This window comes from Melozone crissalis, unplaced genomic scaffold (genome assembly GCF_028551555.1).
Source record: "Melozone crissalis strain CALT ecotype California unplaced genomic scaffold, PUWL_Pcris_2 ptg000045l_1, whole genome shotgun sequence".
In the NCBI taxonomy this organism is placed as follows: domain Eukaryota; kingdom Metazoa; phylum Chordata; class Aves; order Passeriformes; family Passerellidae; genus Melozone; species Melozone crissalis.
This window is the reverse complement of record NW_026535823.1, coordinates 18,704,444-18,718,505: the sequence shown is the minus strand read 5'-3', so window position 1 is coordinate 18,718,505 and position 14,062 is coordinate 18,704,444. Positions and strand designations below refer to the sequence as shown.

General features: G+C 38.6%; 1 protein-coding gene across 1 annotated transcript in view; it reads right to left on the bottom strand.

Moving 5' to 3' along the window:
* Positions 1–14,062, bottom strand: part of COL24A1 (collagen type XXIV alpha 1 chain) — a 113,800-nt gene that overhangs the window by 26,137 nt on the left and 73,601 nt on the right. Inside the window, exons 25-33 of the mRNA XM_054285494.1 lie at positions 13,628–13,681; positions 11,859–11,912; positions 11,183–11,236; positions 10,391–10,444; positions 4,907–4,960; positions 4,609–4,653; positions 4,449–4,493; positions 3,326–3,379; positions 426–479 (exon numbers count right to left, since the gene is read on the bottom strand). Coding sequence (XP_054141469.1) covers positions 426–479; positions 3,326–3,379; positions 4,449–4,493; positions 4,609–4,653; positions 4,907–4,960; positions 10,391–10,444; positions 11,183–11,236; positions 11,859–11,912; positions 13,628–13,681 — 468 coding nt within the window. The remainder of the gene's footprint in view (positions 1–425; positions 480–3,325; positions 3,380–4,448; positions 4,494–4,608; positions 4,654–4,906; positions 4,961–10,390; positions 10,445–11,182; positions 11,237–11,858; positions 11,913–13,627; positions 13,682–14,062) is intronic.

The window sequence follows — 14,062 nt, the reverse complement described above, 5'->3', positions numbered from 1 at the left end:
ATGCTGCTAATACATTCTGTCACATTTCTCTCAATGAAATATTAAAAATAAAGCAAAAAACAGAAGCAGAAGTGCTTCAGCTTTCTACAGCTGCTTTCCTTTATCTACAAATTGAAAGAACATATGATTAATGGTGTTTTACTGCTAACTGCAAGGAGAACAGTGCTTTCAAAAAAATTGTTTGCTCAATTAAACCTTCACCTTCTATGACAAAGTCATAACGATATGCTCAAAGACAGTGCCTATAACAGAATAAGCTACTTATTTTAGACATTCTTTGGTAACAGCTTTAAGTAACAGTCTCTGACAAGCTCAGGATATTTAAGTCAGCTGCAGGTTTATAAAATTTTTTTATAAACATATTGTCCAGGATTAGTCAATTGTTTAAGTATTTGTAACTGATAGATAAGTGATTAAAATCTCACCTCAAAACCCGTTTCTCCAATAGGGCCAGCATCCCCTGGTTGTCCTCTTGGACCCTGGCATTAAACAAAATTTTGGATGCATTATTCAATTAATATTAAATTACATTGTAGAGTATTCAATTTGTCTCTTCACAACTCCTCCAACTGGAATAAAGAAATGTATTTCATTGTCCCTTCTCCTGAATCCAACAGTGTATCCAAGTCCCATGATGGCATACAGTACCAACCTTGATGCACTGAAATAACATCTCAAATAATAGCACAGATGTCTTTTCTTTTAGATCAAAAATAAATTATTATCTGAACTAAGCTCTTCTCTTGAGTAGCTGAGACTTTGTTTAATTAAGATTTGTCAGACTGTCTGGTTTGCTTTGTGAAAAAGCCTACAGTCTGGTATGGAATTAGCTGAAAACAACTATTTCACCATGGACAGGACAGTCACTGAGGCATAACAGACTACAGGCTTCTTAGTAACATTGATAACTACAGCATAAGCATTTTATGATAAGCCTTACATGTAAGGAGTAAATTTACTGCAGTAACAGCCAGGGATCATTTCCCAAAGTGGCATGCTCAAATTCTCTGCACATGTAAGATCTGAGCTCACAGAGCAGGATTTGTGTGCTGGGAGCAGAAGCTGTAACAGCTTACAGCTGATTCCACAGCCACTGGGAATCTATGTCCAGACAAATGAGCTCTCTGCATGTAACCAGTCTTTGAACTTCCTACAAGTTCATATCTATTTATCCCTTTGGGACTCATCTATGTCTAAACACATTCTAAATTCAAAACATTTTCTTGATCTACAATTCTCATGTAAAAGAAAGATGCTGCTTCTATTTATGACAGAAGCCATTTAAACAAATATTTACTCTTATTTTGTCTCACTTCCTCTTACAGCCTCTGCATATGGTTTTGCTCCTCCTGATGACCTGTGAATATTCCCTTCCCTTTTGAAAATAATGTAAATTGCATCTTACTGACAGAATTCCAGCAGATGCATCTATTTTACCTTTTATCTTCATTTAAATATGAACAACTACAACTGCAGTTACTTCCCTTTGATAATTCACTTTGTCCTAAACTAAGTTAATTGATTTTCATCTGCAGAAACCCCATGAAATTCCACTAGGCAAGTGTCACAAAGCTTCAGTTTGCTTCACAAATCAAGTATTTCTTCATATTACCATGGAGATAAGGCTGCTGGATCAGTAATGTATCTTTCTCCCAAGACTTTCAGAAACCAAAATTTTATAGCAATATGGGAACACCTTTTAACCATTATTATCAGGTAATTTGCAAAGTATTTTACTGAAATGTCTGACAAGTAGATAAAGTTTCAGTGCAATTTAGATCAATCCTGTTAATACAAATACTTCTAATTGCTCATCTTTCTCTGCTTCTGCATCAACAATTAGGGCTTTTTGCTCTGTGTAGAACTGGTGACAGGGCCAGAAAAGCTCAGCAGCTGGCTCCCACACAGTGACCAGCTGACAGAGGATGAAATCAAGCTGCTTGGATAGGCAGCTAAAAAAGAGCCATGCATTTTATTGTGCAATATCTTCTGTCATTTTATCACTTTCTAGCTCCACAGACCTTCTTCTGAAGACATTTTACTCTTTCAGGACTTGATAGAAAAGATATCCCGTTCACAGGATAAGTTTTTCTTCTGACAGTGAACATGTAGTTTCTATGATGGTGAGCACAAAGCAATGTAGACCACTTAGATTAGGTAAGGCAGACAGGCATGCTATTGATATGAAAACTCAGACTTGGCCAGAAAATGGCAGGAATTTGACATATAAACCTTTCACTGTAAGGCTCTCAGATGCTGCAACATGAAGATAAGATATAATAAATGAAAGAGATGAAAGAACAAGAATCCAGTGATAACTATTGGAAGAAACACATTTTCTGTGAAATATTTTGCCATTCCTACAGGTTGGGAGCTCAAGTTAAATATAAAATTCTATCCTAAAGAAAATTTGTTGGGGTTTTTCTAGCCCCCAAAATGTGTAATTACTTTTGTAAGCATGGATTAGTAGAAATAATATTATAAAAATACTAAATACTAATGAAACTAAAATTAATACAATTTTTATCAACATTTCACTTTCGAGATTTAAATTAACTATGTGCAATTTACTGTGCAAAATTACTCTCCAGAAGCAATGTTAACACACAATTTTTAACCACTCTATTAGATTTCTGCACCAGAAAATGGGAGCCTTCTCCCAAATCCTACTTAGACAGCATATATTCTTTTCCTGTATTTACATAATCCGATTTTCCCCCAGAGATGGTGCTGCAATACTATTCCTGTCACAGCTGTATCTTGCAGTTCAGAGCATTTATTTGCTGCAGGTTCTTCCTGATCTTCTGTAACAACATCAGCCACATGAAAGTGAGCCAGGCTTTGACACAGTAACAAGAATCCATCCAGCAGAGGAATGTCCGAGGTTTATTACAGCAGCCTCTTCTTGAAAATTTAACCTGCCAAATAGATGTGGTCCCTGTGTTCCTGAACAACAATCTTCATGTTTGCCTAAAAAAACACCACTAAAGTATTGCCACATACATTTACCTAATCCATAACACAGATTTCTACCTCAATGTGGCGTAAAGCCACATTATATCATGGCCTGTGCTCTGTTATGCTCTCTTGTGTTGTGCCCCCTTTACTACAGAGCTTCCCAACAAGATTAACAGCTCTCTATGAGCAAATTACACTAAGCAAGGGAGGCAGACTCCAGCTCTGCAGTTGTGGAGCAATCACCCCACAATTCCTACCTAACCATAGCTGGAAATACGGGATCTCAGTAAAATGGAGCTTGAGTTGTCAGGGAGCTTGTATAATAAATACATGGAAAAACTTTGAGCAGGCATAAGGATCAACTTACTGGCTCTCCCGTTGGTCCTCTATCTCCTGTGGCTCCTGGAAGCCCAAGCAAACCCTGGAAGATTAAAATAAAATAAAAAATCACTGGAAAGAAGGCCCTTCATAGTCTGAGCACAGCCACTTCCTCTCTTGTTTGTGCTCACACAGTAACTAACACAGAAACACCCATGAAATATGTGTGGCCTTTTTTTCCGGTTGACATGCTCTGACATATCACTGGAATAAGTCCTTCCTAAGCTTCTTTTACATACAAATGGATCTTAGCTGAGCCACCATTTACCAGTTCATTGTAATTCTCCCTAGATCCATGTGCTGCTTGTGTGTCCAAACTGCCCTAGGGGCTGTATTTTAGATAATCAGGAAGGTTCACAGCACACCTCTCTCTCTGCTCAACCTTTCTCATAGCATTTCTTTCTCACAGTCTTCTAGAAACTGTAGCTGTGGGAATAATTCATCAGTATCCTGAACTTTGCAATAAGTATGCAATTACACATCATTTCAGCCTAATGAAGCTTTGCTTCATTTATTTCTGTGAATATAAATACATCTAAAAGTTCTAGTGAATGAAGAGGAAATGAAAACCCCTTGTGTCAAATGTGAGAGGCAACAAGCTCCTAAATCTGAGCAGAAGAGGCAAGAGAAGTATGGGGAAAATCAACATTTTGAGTTTCAACTGCAGAACAAAATCACCACCATTCCTGCTTTATTTTTGGTTTTTTGCTTCTCTCTTTGTTGAAAATCCAGTACAATTTGGACTGAATGATAACCTGCTTTGTAAAAAAAGCCTCAAATAGAACACATTAGATTTCCATTCAAAAAAGCACTAAAAGAAGGAATTTTCTTCTATACATGATATTCATTTAACACATTTCTACATTTATCCCTACATTGATAACACAGACCTACTCCAAATTCTATCAAAGAATGATTGTTCTATGTCACAAAGACTTTCATCCTTAAAACTGCACTTCTGTCCCTGGTTCTTTGTATGAATAAATGCAAACTGTCAGAGTTTTCCAGCTGCTCTGAAATAGATAAACTTCCTCATACCTAAGTGTCAAACAAAGTATGAGATTTTCTGGATTTTTTTTTTTTTTAGAAGTGCTAGTGAATGCCATACTCACAAGTGCACCCTGATCTCCTCTTTCTCCTGGATTTCCAGCTTTACCCTGGTTAAAGAGAAAAATCAAAAGAAAATGCCAGCTTCAAGTAATTTCCAAACACAGCTGAGAAATCAGAGTTTCTGTGTTAAAGCTTACTACAAGCACTGGCTCCAATACTCACAATGAGCCCAGGGACTCCTTTCTTTCCTGGATCACCTCTTTCTCCCTGATAAATAACAAACAATGTGTAAATTCTACATACATTTGCTTGATAAGCTGCACGCAGTTACTGTGAGTTAAAACACTGGGTAACTACAGAAAATGCTTCAATGTACCTGGAAAAGCCAGAAATTTGCAAATCTCTTGGATTAAATCACTGGCTTCTGCAATGTTGAGCTGGAGGTTTTTTGTTTGTTTACTTTTCTTTGTTATGGTCTGTCTCAGTGTTTTATATAGTACTGAGCAACGCAAACACTCACCTTAACACCTTCTGTTCCCAGTTCTCCTGGAGGACCATCGAGACCTCTTGGCCCCTGAATATTGAACAAGTGATTGGGAATACTAATTATGCATTATTTTTGCTTGTCATTAAGGAGATGCTACATAAGCTTTAGGAGAGGGGAAACATTTTGTTAGCAGGAAAACCAATTTTCATTGTGAGTCAAGTGTGAAATAAAGTTTCAAAGAATAAAATAAATTTCTGGTTTGTTGAATTATGATCTTAGGAAGACAGATTTTTTTAAAAGTATGTAAACAAAACATTCAGTGTCCCTGCTGGAGCCAGATGGCAGGGTGATGTTTTCTGCTCTTTTTTTCATCCACCTTGTACTCAAGCAACAGCCATGGACTTAGAGGGATTTAGATGATCACTGGATATATAGAGTACTTGCTTTTGAGCACATTTTAAGATGTATATACAAAAATTAATCTTGCTAGTAAGACTAAAAAAAAAAGATAAAACTCTTTCACTAGTAAACCAGTCTGAGGCAAGATTAGAAGAAATTTATAATTGTGAACTATTGTGGTCTATTGTTAGAGTAAAATGGTTTTTTTTATAAGCAATAGATGAACAAAGATAGCCTGTTATATTATTGTAGCATAATATGGCAAATACCTATTGCCAAAACATTCAGAGTTTTATTATTTAGATTGGGAATCCAAATTCATAAGCTTACAAGCAAATGAAAAATCCTTAAATATGTCATGAGCAAAATAGAAAATAATATTTTATCCATGCTGATTAGGAAGTTGTTTCCATAATTCTAAAAACCATGACTGTTTAGTTATGGAGCATTAAATTAAAACCAGTTAATAACAACTTAAAACTAATGACCACTTCAAAGGAAGAGCTAGATAAGTATCAAGACAGGCTCTTTACAGCAGTGTGCATTGAGAGGATGAGACATAACAACTTTCCTGGTGGCATTTGGGCTGGGCTGGCATCAGAAGGAGTTAATACACTACTATGGCAGTGCCTAGAGGAAAACAGTCTCCATTTCTATGGTGAATTTCTGAGTTGTAGAGAACCTGACATCTCAGGTCATGGTTTATAGTGAAGGGCATCCAATCATGACTGATTTTCAATCATATAACTGTTCTAAATGATAATAATAGGGGCTTGTAAAATGACTTTGTTGGAAGCACATCTGAGTTAATTTAGTTTACTTTCCCTCCAAAAAATATCAGTGACTTCCATATCTCCCTTGAATATTTTGAGAAAAAACATACCAGAATTTGTTTTCTCTGACTCAGACTGACTGATCAATATCAAAATCTCCCTTGGAACACTTTTCTCTGGAGCAAAAGGGAAAATGGCTGACTGGTAACTCAGGAACAGTGTGTATCCAGAATCATTTAGGCTTTTCTCCTGAAATGAAAACGTCTCATGAACAGGCCTTTCCTGTGAGCTGATATATAACCACAACCCTGGCAAAGCCAGAAATATGCCATGAGAATTCATCTGTCATCATTTCAGCACTGCTACTTCTGGCCAGCACAGAGGAACACAGAAAGCATAGGAAAAGGAAAAAGGGCAGGCAGGGAGAGCTGTACCAAATACTCTATAGTTTGGGATACAGCTTTGTGAGCCAATCCTTGGGCTAGTCTGGCCACCTTTTCTGTTCTGGTGTAAGCCAGGACTGAGCAGTTACAGGCATTTCTTTGGGCTAGAGAGGAAAAGAGGCTACAGAAGACAAGACTGAGCTGCCATATGGCACTCAATGTGAAAGGTCCCAAACCAAACAATACTGAAGTCTACAGAAAAAAAGTCTGTGACTTCAGTGTCCTCAGAGATTAGAAACAAAACACTACTGGTGTTTTCAAAGGTGAAGGAGGCTTTTATAAAAACATCTATATTGGGACTCATGTTAAGATTATGCAATTGTGTAACTCAATTGTTGAATTGCTACATAGCATAATTCAAAAAAAAGGCTAAACATATTGATCAAATAAATTTCAGGTTACTGCTCTTCACTTTTTTCTGTCACTGCTATCTGTAACACACATATCAGTTGTGATGAAAATTCAGGGCAGATTTGGCAGGTTTATTGTTCTCTGATCTGTCTCAAAGAACAGGAGGAGAAGGGACAAGAAGAGACTGAGATGGAGTAAGGACAGGTCATTCAGCTGTGGGGGTGGAGGGGGCAAAAGCTCAAGGAAGACCCATGGAGGAACCACCTAAGGCAACACAAGGAAGGGGGAAATTGACAGCATAAAGTTAAGCAATTGCAGGATAGTTTTAGATTTTCTCAGACTTTTTAGATATGTGACCTGTCATTTCTCTTTGTGTGTTCTCCACAGGGCTGACCAGAGGACAGAATCTCACGATAAAATATTCAAGGAAGAAAAAGGACAGATTTTACAGATTTGTGTAATAAGGAATTGTCTTTCTATGTTTTATCTTTTATCATTCAGAATTACCAGATAAAGTCTTTCAACACTTCTGACATAGTTTTAATCATGAAGAGGACCATAGCTTGCAGTTTGAGAAACAGGCCTGTCAGAAGACTGAACAAGATTCTTAGTCTGTGTTATGCACATAACACACCAAAACCCTTCTGGCACTCACACAGATCTCCATTTCAGTGGAGTTCACCTCAAGTTCACCTTGGAGTTCCTGGCAGCCCATGGCAACTGATCTGATCACTAATAGTTAAGCAAAAAAGTCAACCAACCTTCTACTATATAACATTGAATTGAAAGCAAAGTAACAGCAAGCAACATGATCCTCTGGGCCATGCCTTCCTTTAGCCAGCCACAGAACAAAGGGCAGGAATCCAAGGGAAAGGCAATTTAATATCCTGACAAAAGCACACAATAACATTCCTATAAATAGTATGGTGTGACTCCTATTGGCAGAGATGAATTGGATTGTACAATTTCTTACTATAGCTAGTACAGAATGAGAGATATACTTGATTTGCCTGCTGTTATTTAAATTAGGTTCAAGAGAGCTGGGGAGTGAGGCTGCCAAATGACTGCTACTGCTTTTTTCTTTGGCCTGGGTTCAGCTCTGTTTCTAAAATGGAACATTTTACACTGAAAACTCTAGGATGATCATCTGAGAAAAAGTTCATCTAAGAAGGTAAAAAGCACAATTTAACTATTTTTATTCTTTCTCATCCTGTCTCCCAAATACCAGAAGAGCAGAAATTACACGAACACAATATATAGCTACTATTTTTTGGTGGCTGATATGGAAGAATATTAGAAAACTACATCAATTTACTCTCACTTCCTTCAAACAATTAAGAGACATAAACATTCAGCTATCAATGAACCACCCTGGATACTGGACACTTGTTTTACAAGTGCACACAATTTGCTAAGTTCCATATTCCCTGTGAGAAATATGAAAGATATCACTCATTAAAACAAAGCACAGATGTCCTCAGGCAGCTGAGGTTCTTCATGGCAGTACAGACACCACTAAGCCAGGGAGACCCTACTGGTTGCTAGAGACAGGGGTTGCTGCTGCCTGACCCTAAATTTACAGCAGTTCACTGTGTCATTTTTCTGCATTTTCAAGTCCAAACTTCACGATCTGTATTCCAGGAAAGTAAGAACAGAAAATGACTTCTTTTGAGCTTTAAAATACCAAATGCCAATCTGAAGAATACCAAATGCCAAGAATTTTAGCACCTGTTGGGAATTTTGCCTAGGTCTCACTTATGAAATCAGTCTAATGATACAGAATCTCTTCCTCTCAAACTAGGAGCTACAGCAGTGTTAGTCCAAGACTGTGGCACGAAGTGAAAGCAGTCTCTGATGTTGTATTTTATGTCACATCAGCAAAGACAACAGAAGGTCATGCAACAATGACTTCATGGCTGCTTACACTGCCAGGTTTCCAGACTAATTCATTTCTTCCCTCTGGTCATGGAAAGAAATTCTTTCTCCTACATATTGATACATTCACCCTCAGTGGCATTCTGCCATTGAAGTATCTACAAAGGGTGCTCTCCCTCTGTGTTTTCATAAGATTAATACTAAAAACATAAAGTGTAATAAACCTTCCACATGATTCTAGCCAAGTGCATCAAGTCCCAGGCATGAGCTGAGGAAGGTCTGAGCTAGCGTTGTGCTCAGTGGCATATTCCCTGAAATCCCCCAGGGTGAGGAGGTACTCCATAGGCTCCTAGACAGGCTGCCTTCAGCTGGCCAGAGCTCCTGGGGAACTGCAGAGTGAACAGCTGGATACTCTCCGACAGGAGTGAGCTGCTGGGTAAGCTTGGATGCAAAACCATTGCTGAAAGGTCCAGAATTTATGAAGTGAATGAATTCCATTCTGTGACAGTGCACAAGCAGAGGGTCAGTGTTTCTAAGACTTCTCACAGATTCCAGCTGTGAAGACAGGCTACATTCTTGTTTCCACACACAATGAAGGGAAGTTTCCATATGCTTCCATTTAACTGCTGTATCTGACTGTGCTATGCATTTTCTGAGGCCTTCCACACAGACCTCTGGGTTCTGACACTTCTTCTGAAGCCAGAGATGACAAACCCCAGGTTTCAGGGCACCTCAGATATTTTCCTTATGTGAGATTCCACTTTTGGTCTGATATTTTGATCTTGAGAGCAGAAAAAATTCTCAGTGGCCTCAGTGGGAGTTTGTTCTCAGAGCCTGAGGACCTGGGTCTGTTCTGAGAGACTCTTTCATGAGACATTCCCAGTCATGCTGGGCAGAGGCAAAGGCATAAACCACAACTCCAAAACTGGATTTTCACAGAGCTCGGGATATTTGGGATTTATTTTGAGTGATCTTTAATTATAAGCACTATACTCCATGATGTGCTAACAAAATCATAGAGATATTTATCAGGAATAAATGGAGCTGTGAAGACACCCTGGTGCAGCCCCTGATATGAGCTGCACAAGTCTCTTAGGAATCATGGATATGGTGTCAAACTGGTAGGTGAGGTGAGAGACACATCACTAATGTGGGCTTTGGATCAGGGTTTTGTATTCAGTGAGAAAATGGTTTCCATTTCCCTGATAAAAGTGAAATGGAAATGACAATCTGACAAGTGCAGGTTCAAAGTTTAGCACACAGTAACTTCTGATTACACTTCTGCCTCCCTCAAAACTGTCTTTGAGAGACTTTGATTGCATTTCCAAGGAACTAAATGCAGGTAAAGAAAATTGTCCTTAAAACACTGAAATAGTCCAGTGGTAGTTATAAATGACAACTTTTGCAGGTTTTTGTGTACAGAAAAGAGTCAAGAGGTCATCTTGGTTCTAGTTTTGCTCTCAGCTGACACCAATGGCAAAGCCCATTTCACTGTGAGGAGAAATGAAGATTCATATTGTTTCCTGCATGGAAATACAAGAATAATCTACCTGATTTCAGTACAAAGGAGTTCAGTGCAGAGGACACAGGGAGCAGCTGTAAATGGGTTATATTCCAGAATAATCTTTGCAGCACACCGCTCTGCTCTAAGGAGCACAAGGAGCATGGGTACTTACTCTTCTTCCCTTGGGTCCCTGTGGCCCTGATGGTCCTCGTGCCCCTGAAGGTCCCTACATGTCAAACAAACTTATTATTCATTGGCTTCTAAACACAGGTTCCTCAAAATTACAAGGCTTATACACCTCGAGCAACAACCAATGCAAGAAAAACAAATCAATCACTTTCACTCATAGCTCAAATTCAATTAATCTTGTTTGTACAATTTATGTAGAAAAATCTAATTAACACACTCTATGTAACATTATTTTTACAAAACACTGATGTGACTGTTGGATAGATTACTTCTACTATCCCAAAATTTTTAGAAGATACTTGTATTTCAGCAACATTATGTTAAAAAGCATGAATATTTTCTGAAAAAAGGTTTGTTTCTATCTGCATTGAAGACCCATGGTAGACAAATTATATCAATTATACACAAGAGATTGTAATTTATTTTTTATTAATAATGAAACTAAACACATAATGAATCTATTCATACTGTATTAGGCACCAATGAATTTTAAAAATATTATGCAATTATTAACCATCCTTGCAAAATTTCATTTCCCAACTTGTCTCAATGGAGTGATTTTTAAATGGATGAGTAAATCATATAATTATTTTTCCCTCTCTCGTAGATCATCCTGGCAAAGAGCAAGTGAACAGATTCTGCCCTTATGTGCATTTTCATGACAGTTTTATAGATTGCAATACAAACTAGAAACCATTCTTAGCTTCACCAAAGCAACAAGACAATTTGAAAATAGTTCATTTTACATCAAACCAAAGCACCACCCTATACCTACAGGTAATCCTTCTGGTCCCACAGGTCCAGGGCCTCCTGGAGGTCCTGGATAGCCCTAGAATTAAAATAAACAGAAAAGACAGAACAGTTTTATCTAAATTGCTATTATAGCAACAGCCAAGCCTGCAGCACATTTCTAGAAAGCTTCAACAAGGCCATGGGCACATGTGTGTGGTGTGTCACTTCTGCAGCCCAGCAGCCCTCCATGCAGTGACCTCTGGGCTGCATGGAGTGCTGTGTCCTGCCTTGGGACAAGGGGTCTGGCCAGGAGGCCTGTCCTGCCCCACAAGAGCGGCACCCAGGAGCTCTTTGGGAAGTGCTGGGCAGTGGAACTAGAGGTGATGATATTTACTACTCTGTCTACTAGAATAGCCTGGGTTACACCCTGGTTTACACAGGAAATGGTTATTTTACTTTCCCTCCTTTTAATTTTCCCTGCCTAGAGCCATTTTTCAAAAATGCAGTTGCTCTGCTGTTTCTTTCAGCAGATCACTTTGCAATCACTGCTGCAGAGGGGATAAAGCCATAAAATGAAACTTTGTAGGGACCATGCATCACAAATACTGCTCTCCCATAAGGTCTGCACAGCTAGAAGGGTGAGAACTTATTACTGTTTTGGAGACTAAAGTGCTTTTATAAGTAACATAATTGTGGATTTTACATTACTTGTAACTTACCATGACACCTTTTTCTCCAGGAGGACCTACAGGTCCTGGACTGCCCCTCTCACCCTTTAACAAGAAAGAAAGAGAAGAAAAAGAAAAGAACGTTGAATATTCTTCCCCTTTTACCAATGTCCACTGAGCACACCTGTCAGTGCATCACACTATTGGTTGAGAGACTGCCCTTCAGAAACAGTGCAAAGACCTTTTTTAACTTTTCTTTTTTTTTGAATTTCTGTATTCTTTCCTCCTACAAGCCTATTCATCTTTAAAAAAATTGAAAAAATTGAATTTCTCTGTCTTTTCTTTTCCTAGAAGACTGAAGAAGAGGTTTGACTACATCAGTCTCTGAGAACTGCTAGAAGATGTTTTCTCTCTGTTGCATGCATCATATTTATAGTATGTTCCTTAATCCATAAAATTCAGGACAGCAAACAAAGAAAAAAGACAATATTTTTTCTCTCTTCCTCTTTTCTTCAGCATGTGCTAGGAAAGCACAGCTCCAAAAGGAAGGCCAGCCCTTCAACAGCTGATGAAGCAATTTCAGCAGGGGAAGCAGGAAGGGTGTCTTCTAGTCTTCCATACCTTTTCACTTTTCATTTGTGTCACATACAGCCCAAATATCAGACTTAGCTGTAGATTATCCACAGAAGATTACACTTTTAGTACAAATAGTGCACATGACATAGTAATAACACTCTAATTTATATTGCATACTGTAATTATGCTGGAAATGCATTTGTCATTTAAATCCACATAGCACGTGTTACCTTGCACTACTTAATCCATAAGAGAGGAAGAATAAATTCTATAGAAACAGCATTGCAGTGACAATTATTGCACCATGAAGAAGCTTCCTTATATTTGCTGATGATAAATTAATTAGTCTTTTACTGCCTTTCCCCTCCTAGCTAAGCTAGCAGCAGTATCACAAGGTAATCTTTTTGGGCCAAGTGTAATTATGAAGAACAAGAATCCTTTGACAGGAAATTCTAAGATGATTTTATCACTAAAACCATAAAAGATTTGTCTAAATCTAAAACAGGGCTTTCCACTGATGTATTTCCTTTCACAGATTATATAAATCTGTGAATTTCTAATAGAAGATTAAGACTTCCTCAATAAAATATCTAAATAGCAGACACTAGTCTAGGTGAAATAATTCAGCCATGCAGGAAAGAAATACAAATGGTGCTGCATCATTCTGACAAACAATTATGTTTTTATCATAATTGAAGCTGACATGCAGTCCAGTAATAACTTCCTAGTTTTCAGTTTTAAAATACTTCACCTAAATAAAACCATGTCAAACACACTTAAGCTATTTATACTGTTCTAGTCACATTGAGTCTGCCAGGCTTTGCTTTCACAAACACAACTGTTACTGCACAGCAGACAAAACTCAGGCTTGTCTTTTTGATTCAGTTAATGTATGCAGCCAAGTTTTACCTTTCTACTTCTGTTTTCATTATGTAGGAGTGCAAAACCAGTGAGTACTGTATAAAATAATTATAATTCATGCCAGTTTGAAACAACAGCAGTATAGTAAAGTGATATAAGAAAGGTATCAAATCTGTCAACTCCAAATTAACTGTGAAGCAAAATCAAGGATATCAGATACATACCTCATATAGGAGCATTTGGATTACAGGTTTTTAAATCCCCATGCTCTGAAATAGCTACAGGAACATTAGCTCTGACAGTGTCAGTAAATGATCTCTCACCAGTACTTTACCACCCCAATGGTTTTCAAAGCTGTTGAGCAGTCAGATCCATTATTATACCTTTTCACCCAGGTCTCCAGACGGCCCAGCTTCTCCAGGTAAGCCAGCTGATCCCTGTATACAAAGAAAGGAGACTTTTGCTTGCATGATGTCTCTACTAGTTCATGGTCAGCAGCTCTACAGCAAGAGAGCAGGGCCCATTTCTCCCTCCCAGAGAGCCCTGTGAGACACCCCAGGGCCCATTTCTCCCTCCCAGAGAGCCCTGTGAGACACAGCAGGGCCCATTTCTCCCTCACTGAAACCCCTGTGAGACACAGCAGGGCCCATTTCTCCCTCCCAGAGAGCCCTGTGAGACACAGCAGGGCCCATTTCTCCCTCCCAGAGAGCCCTGTGAGACACAGCAGGGCCCATTTCTCCCTCCCAGAGAGCCCTGTGAGACACAGCAGGGCCCATTTCTCCCTCCCAGAGAGCCCTGTGAGACACAGCAGGGCCCAT